We start from the raw sequence: 20,883 nt of genomic DNA on the forward strand, positions 1-20,883 counted from the left end.
TTAATATTTTTAACTTATCTATTGGCCATTTGTATCTCTTCTTTTGTGAAGTGTCTATTCAATTCAGTTGCCCATTTGGTTATTGAGTTGTTTTCTTTGCTAGTGTACTGTTTTGAGCTCTTTGTATATTCTGGATATTATCCCTCTATCAGAGTAGTAGCTGGTAAAAATCTTCTCCAATTCTGTAGACTTTTATGCCAACAATGAATCCAAAGAAAGAAAAAAAAACAATTCCATTCACAATCACCTCAAAACCAATAAAATACCTAAGAATAAACCTAACCAAAGATGTAAAAGACCTCTACAATGAAAACTATAAAACATTAAAGAAAGAAATTTAAGAAGATCTTGGAAGATGGAAAGATCTCCCTTGCTCATGGACAGGCAAAATAAATATCATCAAAATGGCCATTCTGCCAAAGGTGATCTTCAGATTCAATGCAATTCCTATCAAAATACCAAACACTTTCCTCATAGACCTAGAAAAATCAGTTATGAATTTCATATGAAGAAAAAAAAAGACCCAGAATATCCAAAGCAATTCTCAGCAGTAAGAACCATGCAAGAGGCATCACAATCCCTGACTTCAAATTATTCTACAGAGCAATAGTAGTTAAAACAGAATGGTATTGGTACAATAACAGGCACACAGACCAATGGACTAGAATAGAAGATACAGAAACAAATCCACACACTTATAGTTAAATGATTTTTTACAAAAAGGGCCAAATTCATACGCTGGAGAAAAAAATAGCCTTTTCAACAAATGGTGCTGGGAGTACTGGCTATCTATTTGTTGAAAGATGGAACTAAATCCTTACCTCTCACCATGCATGGGAATCAACTTGAGATGGATCAAAGACTTGGAAATTAGACCAGAGACTGTAAAGCTATTAGAGGAGGGGATAGGTTCAACATTTCAACATATAGGCACAGGTAATAATTTCCTCAACAAGACCTCTAAAGTGCAGAAAATTAAAACAAGAATTAGCAAGTAAAATGGCATCAAACTAAAAAGTTTTTGATTATTAAAGAAAACCATCACAAATCTAAAGAGAAAGGAATTATTTAAATATCCCTGGCAGTTTGTGCCAAGCAAGATATAGAGGAGTTCTAGTATGCAAGATATGGGGACATTTCCAATAAGTGAAAAGCTTCACAAAATGGAGTTGCTTTTGTTCTGACCAGCTATCTGATAAGGCCAAAATGGGATCAGGCCAGAAGTATGGGGTGTAAGTACTATTCATAGGGGAGAGGGTTAGTGAAGCCTGCAAGTTCTGCAAAGCACAGGAAGCTGAGTTGTGAAATCAGAGGATTCACCTTGGGTGGAACTAAGAAAGATCAGCTTGTAAAGCCAGGAGAGGCTGTAGGTCTGGGTTATTAGATGATGCTCAACACAGTACAGTCCATGGGAGTGGGGAGCTGCTGCAGCCAGGTACTAAGACTGAGGCTTATTGTGATCAATTACATTGTCCTAACCTAGGAGATATTATTGCATACATAAACAATCTCTTTTAACCTATAATTTCCTAGAAATTGTAATTAAATTGAGCAAGATTGAACAATAGAAGGCCAATATATAAAAGGCATTTGAATATCCATTTGCTGTCCATAAACAATGAGAAATTGTAACAAAAAATACCTTTTACAAAAGATTGAAATGGGGCTGGGTACATTGATCAGTGGTACAACACTTGCCTAGGATGGATGAGGCCTTGAGTTTAATTCCCAGACAACAAAACCAAAACCATGAAATGCTAAGCAATTAATCTGACAAAAAATGTGAAAGAATTCTATACTAAAAACTATAAAGTATGCTAATGGTATAGACAGACAAATAGATCACTAAAACACAATTTCCAGACAACAACACATACACACATACACACACACACAGGCATATACTTTTACACACACACACACACACACACACACACACACACACACACACATATATATATATGTATATATATACATATATATACATATATATCTGACTTTCAGATAACTGCAAGACAATTCAATGAAAAAGGATAAGAGTATTATTTTTTAAATAATGCTGAAACATTAAAATTCATATGCAAAAATGAAACATTAAACTAATGCTAATATTACACTATATACTAATATTAATACACTATACACTAATACTAATGCTTACACTATATAAAATTAACTGGGGATAATCTTAGATTCAAATATAAGCCTAAAACTATAATATCTGTACAAAAAACATAAGTGAAGACTTTTTTGATTTTTTTAATCACCTAACGATCTTTTCTTAGTGTTTCTTTGGTACTAGAGATTGAACCCAGGGGCCACCTGCCCAACCTTTTTTAAACAATGTTTTATTATTTTTTTGTGTGTGGCACTGGGGGTGGTACCAGGGGCTTTTTACCTCTGGACTATATTCCCAGACCTATTTTGCATTTTTATTTGGAAACAAGTTCTCACTAAGTTTCTGAGAGCCCCACTAAGTAGCTGAGGCTGGCTTCCAACCTGTGTGATCCTCCTGTCTCAGCCTCCCAAGCACAAGGATTACAAGCATTCACCACCAGGCCTGGCGAAAACAATGTTTTATTTTGAAACAAGTTCTCTGTATGTTTTTGAGGGTCTCACTAAGCTGTTGAAGCTGGTTTTAAGTATATGACCCTCCTGTCTCAGACTCTCATGTATTGGCATGCTCCACTGTATCCAGCCTACACTCCTATCTTCTAGATAGCAGACTTCAGTAAAGAAACTAAGACACACAATAATGGTATATTTCTAAAGCAGAGATCAGGAGCAAATTGCAGATTGATGAGACCCACAGCCACGCAATCACCACAAGAGTTTCTGCTTGCTCCTCCTCAGGGCCTGCTTCACATCTTTGTTTCTCAGGCTGTAGATGAGGGGGTTCAACATGGGGATGACAACGGTGTAGAAGATGGACACCACTTTACTCTGCTCCATGGAGGAGAGAGCGCTGGGCTGTGCATACATGAAAAAAACAGTACCGAAGAACAAGCACACTCCAGTCAGGTGGGAGGCACAAGTGGAGAAAGCTTTCTGGCGTCCCTGCACTGTGCGGATCTTCAGGATGGTTGAGATAATGTAGATGTAAGAGACCAACACAATCAAGAAGGTACTGACAATAATAAACCCACATAAACCGAGAAGGACCAATTGGTTTACAAAGGTGTCTGAACAAGAGAGGGACAGGAGTGGGGGAACATCACAGAAAAAGTCATTGATCTCATTGGACCCACAGAAGGACAACCTGAAGGTCATTGTTGTTTGAGTGACAGCGTTCACTATACCCCACAAGTAGGACCCTGACACCAGCAGCATGCAGACTCGATGAGACATGTTCATGGAGTATAGAAGAGGGTTACAGATGGCAATGAAGCGATCATAGGCCATGGCAGCCAGGAGGAAAGCCTCTGTGGTACCAAAGAGAGACAAGAAAAAGAACTGAGCAGCACACCCAGCAAAGGACACCCGGTGGTCCTCTTTCAAGCAGTTCATCAGAGCCCTGGGTGCAATGGTGGATGAATAGCAGATGTCCAAAAAGGAAAGGCTTTGGAGAAAGGTGTACATTGGGGTGTGGAGGTGTGTATCTGCTCTGATAATTAAAATCATGCCAAAGTTCCCCACTACAGCAATGACATACAGGACCAAAAATATCACAAATAGCATTTTCTGTATTCCTGGACCACCTCTGAATCCAAGCAGAACAAACTCTGAGGCTTGTGTAAAATTTGTCATTGTGTTGTTTGCAGCCAAAGAGTGGTGGGAGGGAATTAAATTAAATTAGAGATCTTCCTGTGGCAGTAGAAACATTGGTTATGATCTTAGGTATAGTGTCTTGGTTTAGTGTATCCAATATGCCATGATAAGGGATGTGATTCTGCTGCAGGGACAAGAATTTGAAATTAATAAGCATTGGCATTAAAAGTCTGAATCTATAAACACATTGACATAGTATTAAAATAATCTCACCAATAGTATGTGGAAGCTGGATCTGCTATATTTTGACTCACTTATTTACTTCACATCCCAGGCTTTTTATTTTTATATTATTTTTCTACTGGAGATTGAACACAAGGGCATTCTACCTCTGAGATATTCCCCTAGGCCTTTTTATTTCTTATTTTGAAACAGGGCCTCTCTAATTTGTTGAGAGCCTTGCTAAATCGCTGAAGCTCACCTCAAATCTGTGATCTTCTTGTCTCAGCCTCATACATACTGGGATTTCAAGAGTATGCTATGGTGCCTAGTTTCCAATAACTCTTGATTAGTTTATTCTCTCAATGGATAGATGTCAGAACTTTTTGTCTAAAGTTCATTAGTAACTCTCAATTCTCAAGCTCCTGGGGATTTTATAAAGTTACAATAATTTACATTGCTATAATTTGGGGATAATTTTTTCTTAGAATTTATATGAACTACATATATAGGTAATTTTTGTGTTTTTATGTAAATTACAGGAGAATAAATTGTGCTGTTTGATTCATTCCTATAACTTGAATGACTATTCAAACCAATGTACTGAATGAATTAACGAAGGATTCCTTTTATCCTACAGCAGAAGGAATGAACTTGATTATCGTGCTTTTTATGAACTGAATACATCAAAAGTGCTTATTCTGATTATTAAGACCTTCATTGGGAAGCACAAATTTCAACACTTAAGTGCCCTAAGTCTTGAGTCGAAAGAAGCAAATCATAAAGTCACTCCAGGTTTAAGTGAAGCCAGGTAAGTAAATGTACAACATAATTCCAGCTGCAGAACTTTCACAGGACCACTGCTGTGGCTCTCCACTGTGTCTGAATAAAATAAGCCTGATGTAGATACTATTTTTTATTTTGGAAGGAGGTATTCAGTAAATGAGACATAATCCTGCTAACTCTCAAAGAGCCTAAGAATGCTCCTGTCTTATCAAAGTCCATTTGCTTTCTTGGAAGAGTTAGTACTGGAGAATCTCACACGTAGAAAATCTTGCCAACAACTGGAACAAAATTATACACATCAGATTTTGTATACATTCAGAACACTTGATATCCATGAAATCAAAGTTCCCAGTTTTACGTACTTTTCAGATAAGGACTATGGATGTTCTGTAACAGAAGATATGAAAATTAAAAGGTCACAAACCTAATTCTGAAATAAACAGCTAATATATTTTGGATAATTGTTATAGTAAATCAATCTAAAACATATTAAAGTTACCTTTATTTTATTTACCATTTACAGAAGCCCCAAGTACTGCATAGTAATATTAAGAGAGATTCAGAAGGGGTATTAGGAAATGTACCAAGGTCTACTGCTTATAATAGATGGATTTTTTTTCTGCCTGACACAACAATCCCACATTGTCTCACATTGTTTTTAATTTGAAAATTCAGATCTAGTTCTGTGACACTAATATTGCCATGTACTGTTTTGTTTTAGAATTTTTGCTGGGTTATTATCTTCTGTTGCAAAACATTTATGGTACTGGTTAGAATTTCATTATCTTAAAATAATATAAGCTAAGCCGGGCATGGTGGCACAAACCTGTAATCACAGTACTTGAAAGACTGAGACAGGAGGATCACAAGTTTAAGACTAGCCTCAGCAACACAGCAAACCTTGTTTAAAACAAAAAGTAATAAGGGGTTGGAGATATTTCTTGGAAGTAGAATGTCTAATCCCTAGTAACACACACACACACACACACACACACACACACACACACACACACACACACGTGATCATGTGGAAGGCTTATATCTGAGTAGGTTAATAATGAGATTTAAAATAGTAAATGCATGCATAAAATTTTCTGATGTGAAAGACTTGACATAGATGATTGCTAAGATGTATTCATAAATACTATTAGATTTTCCCATTATATTTTATTCTATTCTGTGGAAAGATCTACTGAATCATTATTCATGGATGTCAAATACTTACAGTCTTTCTTTGGATGAATGTCATCAGAAATTCAGACTTGAACCAATTGCTTCAGTGATTCTCAACTTGAAAGATCTAAATACTGTTTTATGTATTGTTAATGCTCCGGATACTCAACATCATTGAAATAGGTCATAGAGTATTGTATGAAATAAAGTGGTGTGGGTGAAATACCAGAGAATCACTGCACTGTGATGAAAGTCCTTTGGATAGTCTTGACCCTTAATAAGCACAATGTAAGTTATGCTATTACTAGTGGTATTTTTTTAAGAGTCCATTATTGCTTAATGCTCTTTTAATCGAGTTCTGCCATTTTCATAGATCAACTTCAGTTCTTCATAAAATCATGATTAATTTAGATTTTCTAGCCACTTTATTAAAATTCAAATTAACTCAATCAAAATCAAATTGTCCATGATTTTTAATATTTTAATAAAATGCTCATCACCTAAACATCCTATGGGCCTTCCTTCCCTTCCTAGCTGAGCTTCAGTTGTCTCGTCTGAAGCTATGCCACACGCAATGTCTAGGGCACAATTGTGTGGGAGACAAGAGTGAGGATTTTAATAGTTCCTTAGTGTTGGTCATCTGAGATTTATTCCCCACGGTTCTGTTTTCACAAGAGAAATTTCACTCACTCAAGTACCAAATTGGCAAGTTGACAGAATAAAGTCCCTTGGTGAAGACTTGAGAACAAAAGAAAAAAAAACTTAAAATTGTAATGCTAATCCTTAAAAAAAGGCATTTCATGCTTTTAAGTTTCAAAGATGCAGATTTTAATGGAATTGTATCTTCATTCACTCCAGGCCCATGGTGTTTGATCTAGAACAGCATGAACACATGAGAATCAACTGTAGCCAATATTGATCAGCTTTCTAGCTTTCTAGTGAGCTAATCAAACCCAAGAATAGAAATATTTGCAGGTATATTATATAATACATTTTACTTTAAAACAAGGTTTTGCTAGGTTTCTGAGAGTTTCACTACATCGATGATGCTGTCCTCAAACTTGTGATCCTCCTATCTCAGCCTCTCAGATCATGTGATTCCAGGAATGCACCACCATGCCTGGCTTTCATTTTATATGTTTCTGATTATGATAAACATAATCTAGTAATCAATATAACAGACAAAAAATGTTTGCTTATATAATCTTTGAGAAACTTCTGCAAGTCATATTTCATAAATTACTTATAAGAAAAGTAAGGTAGGAAAGCACTATGAAATCATTGTAATGTTATTTAGGTAATAATTTCTGGAATTAAAATGTGAATAAAATGTATACTAACTTTATGGAGTTTTCTTTTTTATCTCATATTTTCTGAAGTTTTATTGAGATACTTTGGATTCTATATACAAGTTTTAAAGTCTTTACTCCATTTTTGGAAACTTGGCAAAATGAATTTATTTTTCTTGTCTAGAATCTAGGACTACAACTCTAATGGTATAACTGATGCAAAAATACCATCCACAACTTATAAAAATGTTATGGTACCTGCTATGGGTTAAAACATGTGTAAACAATGAGATAAATAAACACCTTCATGTCTGCTGATATTTGCTACTGAATGATGAATTCAAATAAACACAGCAAAGGATGGTTTGAGATAAAAGTATGAGAAAAGTCAATAGGAGATTTTAAAAATTTTATTGGTGCATTGTAGTCATACATCTTAATGGAGTACAAGATGGTAGAGGCACACATGCACACAACATCCAATTAGTCCTTACCCAATTCCCACCTCATTCCCCCCTCCCTCCTTCTCTTGTTTGGCTTAGTGATTTACTTTGATATGTTTGTGAATGTATATCATGTACATTAAGGAATTTCCGTCTTCCCCTCTCCCATCCCCCTCAGTTAGGTCTTATTTGCTCATGTATAATTACTTCATCTAAAGTTCCTCCTATGACACATTTTCTTCCTAGCTTTTGCATATAAGAGAGAACATCTGATATATTATTTTTTGTGACTGACTAATCTCAGCATAATGTTCTCCTGTTTTATCCATTTCCCCTGTAAATGACATGATTATGTTCTTCATTGTGGCTGGGTAAAATCCCATAGTGTCTATGTCCCATAGTTTTGTAATCTATTCATCTATTAATAGATATCTTGGCTAGTTCCATAGTTTGGCAATTGTGAATTGTGCATCTATGAACATAGATACATATGCATTAGTTTGGTAGTGTGTTCCATTCTTTTGGGTAAATACCCAGAAATAGTATTGTTGGATCATATGGTAGGTTCATTAGCATTCTTCTGAGGATTCTCCATACTGTTTGCAAAACTGGTTGCACTAATTTGCAGTACCATCAACAATGTTTAGAGTTCACATTTCTCCACATCCTCACCAGCATTTGTTGTTGTTTGTATTTTGAATGATTGCCAGTCTATTTGGAGTTAGGTGAAACTTTTGATTTGTATCTCTCTGATTGCTAATGATATTGAGCATTTTTTCATACATGTATTGGACATTTGAATTTCTTCTGTGAGGTGTCTATTTAGTTCACTAGCCTATTTTTTAGTGGATTAAATGTTTTTTAATTGCCAAGTTTCTTGAGTTCTCTGTGTATTCTAGATATTAGTCTTCTATTGGAGGAGTAGGTGGCAAAATTTTTCTCCCATTCTACTGGCTCTCTATTGAGGTTTTGATAGTTTCCTTTGCTGTACAGAATCTTTTCAGTTTAATGCAATCCCATGTAATGATCAACCTTTTAGCTTCTTGTGCCTTTGGGGTCTTATTGCAAAAGATTTTACCTATTCCTATACGTTGCAGTGTTAGACCTATCCCCTCTTCAAGGATCCCCAAGTTTCTGATCCATCTTGAATTGACTCTTGTGCAAGATGAGGAAATGGGATTTGTTTCTATTTTTCTGCATATGGATAATCAGTTTTGCCAACAGCATTTGTTGATCAGGGTATCTTTTTCCAATGTTTTTGCTCCCTTTGTCAAAATCAATTGTCTATAAGTGTGTGGATTTGTTTCTGAGTTTTCTATTCTGCTCTGTTGGTCTATGTATCTGTTTTTGTGCCTATACCATGATGTTTTTATTACTATGGCTTTGTAGTATAGTTTAAAGTCAGGCATTGTGATTCTTTCTGCATGGATTTTGTGGCTGAGAACTACTTTGGCTATTCTGATTTTTTTGTTGTTTCAAATTAATTTAAAGACTGATTTTTTTATGTCTTTGAGAATTTCTCAAAGACATAGAATTACCTTGGTAATTTAATGAGTATTGCATTAAATCTTTAAATCTCTTTTGGAAGTATGGCCATTTTGATGATATTTATTCTGTCAATCCAAGAACATGGAAAATCTTTTCATCTCCAAAGGTCTTCTTCAATTTCCTTTTTCAATGTTTTATAATTTTCTTTGTATAATCTGCTATCTTCTTGGTTAAGTTTATTCCAAAGTATTTATTTTTTTTGTGGGATATTCTGAGTGAAAATGTTTTCTGGATTTTAAGTAGATTTATGGTTGGTATACAGAAAAGCTTCTGATTTTTTAAGATTGATTTTGTATCCAGATGCTTTGTTGAATTTTTTGATTAGTTCTATAAGCCTTTTGGTTGAGTTTATTCCTTCCTCGCACTCCTTTACAAAAAATCCTGAGCATGTGATGGTCCTGCTGTGGACACAGCCGGCCACCAGTGTCATCATGGGTTGCTGGCCCAAACCATGAGTCCTGGCATGGCAGTCCCAAGATAATCAGAATTAAAAAAAAAAAAAACACGAGTTTGAAAGTGGCCATAAAGCTCAAACATTTTAGGTGGCGAGCTATACCCAAGCACCATTTGCTCACCAGAGGTGGTGGCACAGGGAGACCTCCAGGGACCCAGAACCAGACCTGGTAACTGTGTATACACAGAGAAGCAGTGGAATCCGGTGGAGCAGCCAGCTCACCAGAGCCCCAGATTGGGCTGCCAGGTAACAGTTTGCACCCAGATGAGCCACGGGACCTGGCGTGCACCCAGTGTATGCCACCAGACACAACGATAACCATGTGTGCCCATTGTGTGCCACGGGACCAGGTAGGCTACTCCAGAGACACAGGAAAGGTGCTTAAGATACAATACCTGCACAGGGCCACAAGACATCGCTCCAAGACTACCTTGGATGCCCTCTACACCTTGGCAAAGAAACACTGACTGCAGAGGTGTGGACTAGAGGCTGAAATTGCACAGAACCCAGGACTTGCATAGAACTCACTAAAAGTGATTCCTGATGCCCTGACAGTTAAACGCAAAGTTATCAGAGGCAAGAAAGGGGCCCAAAAACTCTGAGAGCGAGTTCAGAAGCTGACAATAGGTTACAGAGCAAATAAGAGATACTGAAATATACTCCAAAGCTACCACAGCAATCAGACATTCAGATATTATACAAGCCTACCCCATATTTGTAAATTAATAGGACTGTTTTTGTTGTTTTATTTTTTTTTATTTGGTTTCTTTTTGGTTTTTCTTTTCTTTCTTTTTTCTTTTTTTTTTTTTTTTTTGTTTGGAGCTGGGAGTGGAACTCAGAGGTAGAATGCCCCTGAATTTCATTCCCAGTACCACAAAAAAGAAAGAAGAAAGAAAGAAAGAAAGGAAGAAAGAAAGAAAGAAAGAAAGAAACTACTTTGAGATCTTTAGTGAAGCAACCAAGCAAGATACATAAAGGCATTGGTGATCCTTTCCAGGGACCAATTATTTTTTCTTTCTTCCTTTTATTTGGGTTTCAGTTTGTTTGGTTGTTTCACTTTGTTGTCTCATTTGGTTGCTAGTTCTTTTTATTTTATTTTTGTTCTTTTTTTTTGTGGTAGTACTGGGGATGGAACCCTTCTACCTCTGGACAACACTCCCAGACCTATTTTATATTTTATTTGGAAAGAGGGTCTCTTAAGCCAGCAAGGCTGGCTTCAAATCTGTGCGATCCTCCTGTCTCCGACTCCCAAGCTTGGAGATTTACAAGCATGCGCCTGACTTTTTCGTCCTTTTTTTATCGCTCTTAATTTTTTTTGTTATCTTTTGGTTGTTTTTTGTTGTTGTTTGTATTTGACATATAAGAGTTACAATTTGTATCCTGTTTTGTTACTTTATTCATTTTTTTTTGCGCGTCTAGGGATGGAACCCAGGGACATTCGACCTCTGAGCTACATTTCCTACCCAATTTTTTATTCCTGATTTTGAAACAGGGTCTCACTGAGTTGCGGAGGGCCTCACTAAGTAGCTGAGGCTGTCCGCGAACCGTGATCCTCCGGTCTCAGCCTCCCAAATGCTGGGATTACAAAAGTGTGCCACCATGCCCGGCTACTTTATTCATATTTGTTTGCGCCTTCACCCCCACTCCTTTTACACACGTCTTCACTCTAGCCTATCTACTCACTTCTCTCAAAACTTTCTCTTTGTCCCTTTACTGTATCTCTTTGTTTAATACTCAAGGTATCTCATATCTCCATACTAAAATATTGTACTAATTACAAGAATCCTACTATCTAACCTTCTTCCATTCTCAAGAAATACTACCATATTATACTTAAATTCTTCCTCAACTTAATCATATCCTCTACCTTACCCGACTCCTGTACCCATTACCCCAGCTATTCCACCCTCACCCAACCCTCACCACTGGAAAAAGTATTGCCTACCTGCTGACACTTCTAAATTCCTACTACTAAGACTGGATTTAACATAATACCCATGAACAATGGGAAGACATCAGAAAAACAGGCTTGAGAACCTTGAAAATATGAGAAACAGTGAAGAGACAATGGAAATCATGAATACTGACCTACAAGAAATGCAAGAAGGAGAATTCTGAATCCTGATCTACAATATGATGAAAGGCTTTAAAACAAGTCTACAGGAAATGAAAGAGGAAATAGAAACACTAAGGAAGAATCAAAAAGAGGTCTCGAATGAAATAAAAGAGTCAATAAATGAAATGCAGACAGTGATAGAAAAAAATTCTGGAGGATTAGATGAAATGGAAAGTAGAATATCACTGTTAGAAGACAATTCATTTAAAACCAAAAACAGTCGACAGCATTTTGTTACTGTCATTACAGCAACAAAACCTAAACATCCAACAACTATGGGACAATATAAAATGTCCTAACTTATGGATAAAAGGCAATGAAGAAGGAAGAGAGGTACAGACCAAAGGCATTTGTAATCTCTTCAGAGAAATAGTTTCAGAGAACTATCCCAACATGGAAAGAGACTTGGATCTTCATGTCCAGGAGACATACAAAACCCCATTAAGACAAGATCAAAGAAGAACCTCCCCACACCGTGTAATACTCAAAATTACCAACATAGAGGCCAAGGAAAGAATCTTAAAAGCAGTGAGAACAAAAGGATAGGTGACATATAGGGGCAAAATGATAAAAATTATCCCAGACTATACAACCCAAGTCATCAATGCCAAGAAAGACTGGTATGAAGTGATCCAGACCCTGGAAGAAAACAACTTCCAAATAAAACTGCTATATCCAGCAAATCTATTATTCAAAATTGATAGAGAAACAAAAGTGTTTCAATATAAGCAGAATTTCAAACAATTTATGAATTCAAAGCCAACACTAGAGAAAATACTTAAATAAATAAATCATAAAGAAGAAAAAAGAAGCAGACTTCAGAACCAGAGAAGAGATGAAGTTGATCAGTGGGGCATGTAAGTAAAGAAGAAATAACAGAATACCAAACAGAAGACAGAACACAAAATGACAGGAAACAAAAGTTACATTTCAATAATAACTCTGAACCTCAAAGGGCTTAACTCACCAATCAAAAGACATAGCCTAGCAATGTGGATTTAAAAACATAACCCATATATATGCTGTTTGCAAAAAAGCTCACCTTACAGCCAAATACATTCACAGACTGAAAGTGAAAGGATTGAAAAAGATATACCATACTAATGGATACCAAAAAGGGGCAGGTGACAGAGGATTTTGTCTTGCTTATGATTAGTGATTTACATGTCCTTCACTTAATACCCCATTATTTTACTTTGGTGTTTAGACTTTTCTACTAGGATCTGATGATTAATCTCACTGGAGAAGGGTATAAAGATCTTGATTTTAGAGAATAAACTTTGTCAGTTGCTCATCAGGCAATTGTCTGTGCTTTCATTTCAGGGCAGCTGCTCATCAGGCAGCTGCTCCAGTGTTCAGGGCAGCTGCTCATCAGGTAACTGCTCGGTGTTTCCCCTTTCAAGTCAACTCCCTCCCAAGTCCCAGAGAGGAATCTCCACAGGCAGGGATAGAAATGCTGATATCCAACAAAACAGACTTAAGCTAAAACACATCAGAAGAGACAAAGCAGGGCACTTCCTTTTAGTAAAAGGAACAACCTACCAAGAAGATATAATGATAGTAAATATTTATGCCCCAAATGTGGGTGCACTGACACTTGTAAAATAAATCCTTTGGGACATCAGATCTCAAATAGACTCAAATACAATAATATTGGGAAACTTTAACACACCTCTCACATCACTGGATCGATCTTCACTGCAAAAGATGAGTAAAGATACTATAGAACTAAAGAAAACTATATACCAAATGGACCTAAAAGACGTATACAAAATATTTCAACCAAGAACTACAGAATACACATTCTTCTCTGCACCCCATGGAACCTTCTTAAAAATAGATCACATCCAAAATATGGAACCAACCTAAGTTTCCATCAACAGATGAATGGATTGCAAAATTATGGGAAATACACACAATGGAATTCTATTCAGCTATAAATAAGAACAAAATCATGACATTCGCAAGAAGATGGAAAGATCTGGAGAACATTATGTTAAGTGAGATCAGCCAAGCACAGAAAGATAAGGGATATATGTTTTCTCTAATATGCCCAAACTAGGGAGCATTGGGGATACTAGAGGGGCTCCAGATAATGGAGGGGAAATCTCAGCAAAGCTAGAATGGAAGGATAGGAGAGGAAGAAGGCTAAGGGAGATTAATGGAAGAGCTATATCGGAATATGAGTAAAAGTATGGCTAACTTGGACACTCATTGTTGGAAGGGAGAGAAAGGAAAATGGGGGTGGGAGGAGAGGGTACCAAGCAAAGTTTAAATATGTATCATTTGTAATAAAAAAAAAAGTTACAAAAACAAAAAAAAACTGGAAAAAAAGAAGAGGTGATAATGGAGATCATTGTCTTGTTCCAGTTTTTAGGGGGAATTCTCACAGTTTTCCTCATTTAATATGATGTTGGCTGTGGGCCTATTGTAGATTGCCTATATGATGTTGAGGTACATTTCTCTATTCCAATTATCTGCAGTGATTTTTTTTTATCATAAATGGATGTTGTATTTTGCCAATGCTTTTTCCGCACCTATTGAAATCATCATGTGATTTTTGCCTTTGGTTCTATGTGATTAATTACATGGATTGATTTTTGTATGTTGAAGCAGCTTTTCATCCCTGGGATGAATTCTACGTGGTCATGGTTTATGATTTTCTTGATGTGCTTTTGAATACATATTGCTAGTATTTTGTTTAGCAGTTTTTCATACAAGTTCTTCAACTATATATGCCTGTAGTTTTCTTTCCTTGAGCTGTCTTTATTTGGTTTTAGTATTAATATGGTGTTGGCTTCATAGAATGTACTTGGGAGAGTTTCATTTTTTTATGTCACAAAATAGATTAAGGATTATTGGGATTTGCTCTAGTATAAAGGTTTTATTAAAAAGGTCCTGGGCTTTTCTTGATGCTAGGCTCTTTTTTGCTGTTTTAATCTCTTAGATTGCTATTGGTTGGTTTAAATTTTCTATATCTTCTTGACTCAGTTTAGGCAGATTGTACTTGTCTAGAAAGTTGTCAATTTTCTCCAGACTTTCCATTTTGTTGGGGTATAGTTTTTCAAAGTAGTTTCTGATAATCTTCTGGATTTCTGCACTGTAGGTGTTAATATCTCCTTTTTGTCCCTTATCTTCATAATTTGTTTTGATTCTCTCTTTTTTGGTTAAGTTGGCTTGTGGTTTATCTATCCTCTTAAATTTTTCAAGAAATAAGCTTTTAGTTTTGTTAATTTTCTGTATTTTTAGTCTCTACTGCATTGATTTCTGCTCTGATTTTAATAATTTCCTGTCTTCTACTGGCTTAGGGTTAGACTGTTCCTATTTTTGCAAGGGATTTGAGGTGTGTCATTAAGTTATTTATTTGGTTATTTTCTGTTCTTCTTATGTGAGCATTCAGTACTATGAATCTTCCTCTTAATACTGCCTTCAAGGTGTCCCAGGGGTTTTTATATGTTGAATCTCTATTTTCTTTTGTTTCTAGAAATTTTTAAACTTTCATTCCTTACTTCTTCTATGACTCATTCTTCATTCAGAAGTGTGGTATTCTGTTTCCACATGTTTATGTGGCTTCTCTGTGTCTTCTTATAATTTATTTATAGTTATATTTCATTATGATCTGAAAAGACATAGGGAAATATTTTCCACTTTTTAAATTTGCTAGTGCTCACTTTGTGACCCAGGATGTGATCTATTTTGTAGAAGGTTCTGTGAGCAGCTGAGAAAAATGTGAATTCTGCTGTAGTTGGGTGAAATATTCTTTATGGATCTAATAAGACTATTTAGTTGATGGTATTCTTTAGGTCTGAGGCATCTTTACTGACCTTTGGTCTAGAAGGTTGGTCTAATGGTAAGAGGAATGTTGAAGTATTGGTCAGTTTGACTATTATGTGGTATGGTAAACCTTTTCTCTGATTTTGTCTAAAGAAGGTTCTATAATGGGCATGGTGGTGCATGCTTGTAACCCTAGCATTTGGGAGGCTGAGACAAGAGGATCTTGGCTCACAGACAGCCTGGGCTACTTAGCAAGGTCCTCTGCAACTCAGAAACATTGTTTTAAAATAAAGAATAAAATTATAATTGGGGGCATATCTCAGAGGTAGAATGCTCTGGATTCCATCCCAGTAATGCAAAAAACAGTTTCCTGTACCTGTGTAACAACCTCTTGTTTTATCTCTGGAAAATATTCTGATATTACTTCTTTGAAAAGATTGTTGATCTCTTGGTTTCATCTTCTATTGCCTCTTCCATGCTTATTATTCTTAGGTTAGCGCTTTTAAAATGGGCCCCTATCTCTTCAATGTCCAATTTATGTTGTCAATTTGTTTTTTCTAAATTATATACTATGTGTTTATCTTTGGATTGATCATCTTCTAGGAGTGAGATTCTATTCTCCATGTGGTCTAATCAATAGTATATCATTTGAATTGATGTCTTCTCTTCAATGATTGCATCCTTTATTTCTTTCAGACTCTAAATCCTTTTTGGAACTCCTATATTATTTCTACAGTTACATTCCTGATTTGTCCTTCTGGAGATGTCTGCAATGTGTTGTAGGGTTCTGTTAATGTGGGTTTGTGGAAGCTCATTGATTACTTGTTATTCCACCTCATTGTTTCAGAAATTTTTATCTGTGGCTTTCGGTAGATTTCTCTCAGTCTCTAGATGTCAGCTGATATATCCAAGGGCAAATTGTGTTGTATTGAACAGTGAAGGTTGAGTGAGAAGAAAGTGAAGTCATAAATACAAGAATAAGGTAAAACCACAGATAGGAGCAAATAGAATGAGAGTATAAGTTTGGCAAAGAAATATATATTAGAAATTAGAGATTGTGTCAATAGGAGTTTTAAAGGAGAGTACACATCACTTAGGAAATTGTTGAAGAGAAAGAAAATTGATCTATGTTAGAAAAAATGTATGTTCACGTACATAACAGATAATTCATTTAAAGTAAAAAATGAACAAAGTGAGTTCAACTGTATTTAATATATATTTAACATTTTAAGTTATTAAAAATAATTAATAAGTGTATACTTCCAAAAATATGATAAAACACACTTAGGAGAAAATAAACAAAAAAGAAAATTATATTTTAAAAAATCATGCCAAATACAAGGTTAAAATCTATGTACTCTAAAGAGCTTAACAAATTAAAATTAACTAAAGACCCAAACTTTTTACTAGTCAAAAGGTAATTCCCAAAAGAGATTATATAAATAGAGCATAATCAACTTAGAGAATCAATTCATATTAAAACTATGGGATAATACCGGGCATGGTGGCACACACTTGTAATCCCAGCACTTGGAAAGCTGAGACAGGAGGATCATGTAGGTTCGAAGCCAGCTCATCTACTTAGTGAGGCTCTCAGCAACTTAGTGAGACCCTGTTTCCAAATAAGTATAAAATAGGTCTGGAAGTATAGCCCTGAGGTAGAAAAGCCCCTGGGTTCCACCCTCAGTAACACACACACACACACACACACACACACACACACACACACACACAGACTTAAAACCATGGGATATCATCTTTACCTTTATAACAGCAATTACATTTCTGTAAAGCTGATTAAATGTATATTGCTACATAATTGGTGGTCTGTGCGTTTTCCATCATTCATCTTTTAATTTATACATTAAAATATTTCTTCAACATTTCCTGTCGTTAAAATTTATGACATTCAATTTATAACTAGATTTTCCCCTCCAGACGTTCTGTTTCCACTCACTTCACAACAAAATTCCCTTCTCACTTTCAATTGCATTCCTGGACATGTGATGGCTTTCCACCAAGCACAAAAGAACGTGTCCTGCTTCATTGGAGAAGTGTAAACTTTGTACTAGTTTCCTATTGCTGCTATAACAAATTACCATAAACTTAGGGAATTAAAATAACACACACTTCCTATCTTTTAGTTCTGCAGGTAGACATCTGACATGTGTCTCACTGAGCTAAAATCAGGGTGCCCGCAAGGTTGCTTTTCTTTCTGAAAGCTTTTTGTAAATTAAATTTTATTGGTGCACTGCAATTGTACATGACAGTGAGAGTCATAGTGATGCCTTGGGATACACACATAACATTAATTAATTTGGTCTGTTTCCTTTCCCAAGCTTCCCCTTTCTCTTTCTTTTCTTTCTCCTATTTCCTTTTCTGCTCCACTCATCTCTCTCCTAATTTCACAAAGTCTCTTTTCTTTGCATTTTTCTTTCTAGCCTCCACATATTATAGAAAAAAGTTTTCACCCTTGATTTTATGAATCTAGCTTATCTCCTAGCACAGTGTTCTCCAGTTCCACCCATTTTCCTGTAAATGACATAATGTATTGTGGCTGAGGAAAAGTCCCATCTTGTACATATAACTCGTTTTCTTTATCCATTTACCTGTTGACAGACAGTGGTTGGTTCTATAACTTGACTATAGTGAATTGTTCTGCTAAAACATGGGTATGCATGTATCACTATAGTATTTTGCCTTGAGTTCTATTAGAAAGATACCATGGAAGGTATATGTAGATTGTATGGTGATTCTATTCTTAATCTTTTGAGGAACCTCCATAGTGGTTGTACTAATTTATGATCCCACTAACAGTGTCTGAGTATTTCTTTTTTCACATCCTCATCAGCATTTATTATTTGTAATCTTGATTATTGCCATTTCAATTGGATTGAGATAAAATTTTAGTGTCGTTGTAGTTTACATTTACCTGATTATTAAAGATGTTGAAATTTTTTTCACGTATTTATTGACCATTTTTATTTCTTATTTTGCCCATTTTTTGATTGAGATATTTGTCGGATTTTTCTGGTGGCAAATTTTTTAGTTTTTTTTTTTTTTAATATGTTCTGGGCATTATTCCTCTGTTGGAAGAATAGCTGGCAAAATTTTTCTCCCATTCTGCAGGCTATCTCTTCAAGCTTTAATAGTTTCTTCTAACGCCATCCATTTGTTAATTCTTGGCATCATTTCTTGAGCTTTAAGAATCTTATTTAGGTCAGGTATGGTGATGATGGCGCACGCTTGTAATCCCCGCGCCTGGGAGGCTGAGACAGGAGGATGGCACAGGTTCGAAGCCAGCCTCAGCTACTTGGTGAGGCTCTCAGCAACTTAGTGAGACCCCGTTTCCAAATAAAATATAAAATAGGTCTGGGAGTATAGCCCGGAGGTAGAAAGCCCCTGGATTCTACCCCCAGTACCATAAAAAAAAAAATGAGTCCTATTTAGGAAGCCATCCTCTGTGCCTGTATGTTGAAGCACTGAGCCTATGTTTTCTTCTAATAGTTGCAAAGTTTCTGGTAGAAAATTTAGGTCTTTAATCCACTGAGAGTTGAATTTTTGCAGAATGAGAGATAGTCTAGTTTTGATCTCAAATGAATATTCAGTTTTTCCCGCACCATTTTTCAAAAAGCCTGTCTTTTCTAAAATGTATGTTTGAGCACCTTTGTCAAGGATCAAATGACTGTATCAGTAGGAATGTTTCTGTATTTATGTACTATTCCACCGGTTTATGTGTCCGCTTTGGTGTCAATAGCATGCTGGTTCGTTCCCATATCTCTGTGGTTTAATTTGAAACCAGTACTGTGATGCCTCCAACATTCCTCTTTTGCTCAGAGGTGCTTTACATTTCTGAGTTTTTTATTTTTCCATATAAATTTTAGCACCATTTTTATCTTGTTCTCTGAAGAATTTCATTGGTATTTTAATGGAGACTGTATTTATCTCTTTTTATTTAGTTACAGATTCAAACATTGTGGGCAGATTTCAGTCCTCAGAAGTGTGATATATCTTCTTTGGCATCATTGAATTTTACTAATGTTCTTTAAGTTCTAACATTGAACATAGCGCTTCCCATATGTCCACTAGGAATTTTGTTGGTTAATTTTTGTTCATTTTTATTTCTGTGTCAGTTTTAGAGAAAGGACTGTTTTATAAACTCCCACTACATTTGTTTCCCATTAGCCATATCATTTTTGCTTGATATTTGGTGCCATTTTTCTGGTTATATAAAAAAATTAATTACACTTCTACAGTTTATTACTCTGTTAAAAAAATTTCATGGTACTGGGGATTAAACCCAAGGGTGTTCAATGAGGCACAACGGAGTCCTATTTTATTTTGAAACATTTTCTCACTAAGTTACTGAGGGCCTTGCTATGTTACCAAGGCTGGCCTCCAATCTATGATCCTCCTGTTTCAGCCTCCCAAGTACTGGGATTACAAGTGTGTACCACTACACTTGGCTACATTTTATTAGTTTGAAGTGACTTTCATTGTCTTTATGAATGCTTTTGCCCATTTAGTCTAATCAACTCTCTTCAGATTATGTTCTACCTAAAATATCTTTTCACCATTTTTTCAAACTTTCTGTATTCATATTTATTTTAGTTTATTTTATTTGGTGGTACTGGGGTTCCTGGAAACCCTTCTACCTCCAGGTTACACTCCCAGACTTATTTTTATACTTTTTTAAAAAAATTCAGAAATAAGGTCTCTTAAGCCAGCGCGGCTGGCTTCGAACCTGCACGATCCTCCTGTCTCCACCTCCCAAGCGTGGGGATTACAAGCGTGCACCACCACCCCGGCTATGTATTTATATATTTTAATATGCGTCTTCTGGTAACAGTATGTAATTGGGTTTTATTTTATTTTGTGTCTCAACCTGTCAACTTTGATTTCAAAATGTAGGATTCAGCATGTTTTCAATCACTTTAATTATTGCTTATTATTTACTATCACATTTTCCTTTTCTATTAGGCTTTGTAATTGTGTCTATTTTTCCTCTTTCTTTCTAGTGCTTGTATGCATTGATTGCTAATGTTATTATTATCATTTTATCTTTCTCTATGTTTATGTTTATGCACTTTATTCTTCATATACACTCTCTTCTTAATATTGCACTCATTATGACGTGGTGGCGCACGCTTGTAATCCCCGCACTTGGGAGGCGGAGACAGGAGGATCACGCGGGTTCGAAGCCAACCTCACTGGCTTAAGAGACCCTGTTTCCAAAAAAAAAAAAAAAAAAAAAAATATATATATATATATATATATATATATATATATATTAGGTCTGGGAGTGTAGCCCGGAGGTAGAAGGGCATCCAGGAACCCCAGTACCACACAAAAAAAATTAATATGGCACTCCTT

At 35.8% G+C, this 20,883-nt stretch overlaps 2 protein-coding genes across 2 annotated transcripts in view; one reads left to right on the forward strand and one right to left on the reverse strand.

Moving 5' to 3' along the window:
* LOC308265016 (olfactory receptor 2G6-like) overlaps nt 1–20,883 on the forward strand; it is a gene marked incomplete at both ends in the record, with an annotated part of 658,093 nt that overhangs the window by 211,022 nt on the left and 426,188 nt on the right. The gene's annotated exons all lie outside the window — the stretch shown is intronic.
* Nucleotides 2,821–3,747, reverse strand: LOC308265524 (olfactory receptor 9S13-like; the record flags this gene model as incomplete). Its single annotated transcript, XM_080699322.1, has 1 exon — nt 2,821–3,747. One exon carries the CDS (start codon nt 3,745–3,747, stop codon nt 2,821–2,823), a length of 927 nt encoding a protein of 308 aa, XP_080555448.1.

The sequence above is a fragment of the Muscardinus avellanarius genome (genome assembly GCF_963383645.1).
Source record: "Muscardinus avellanarius genome assembly, chromosome: 7".
Taxonomy (NCBI): domain Eukaryota; kingdom Metazoa; phylum Chordata; class Mammalia; order Rodentia; family Gliridae; genus Muscardinus; species Muscardinus avellanarius.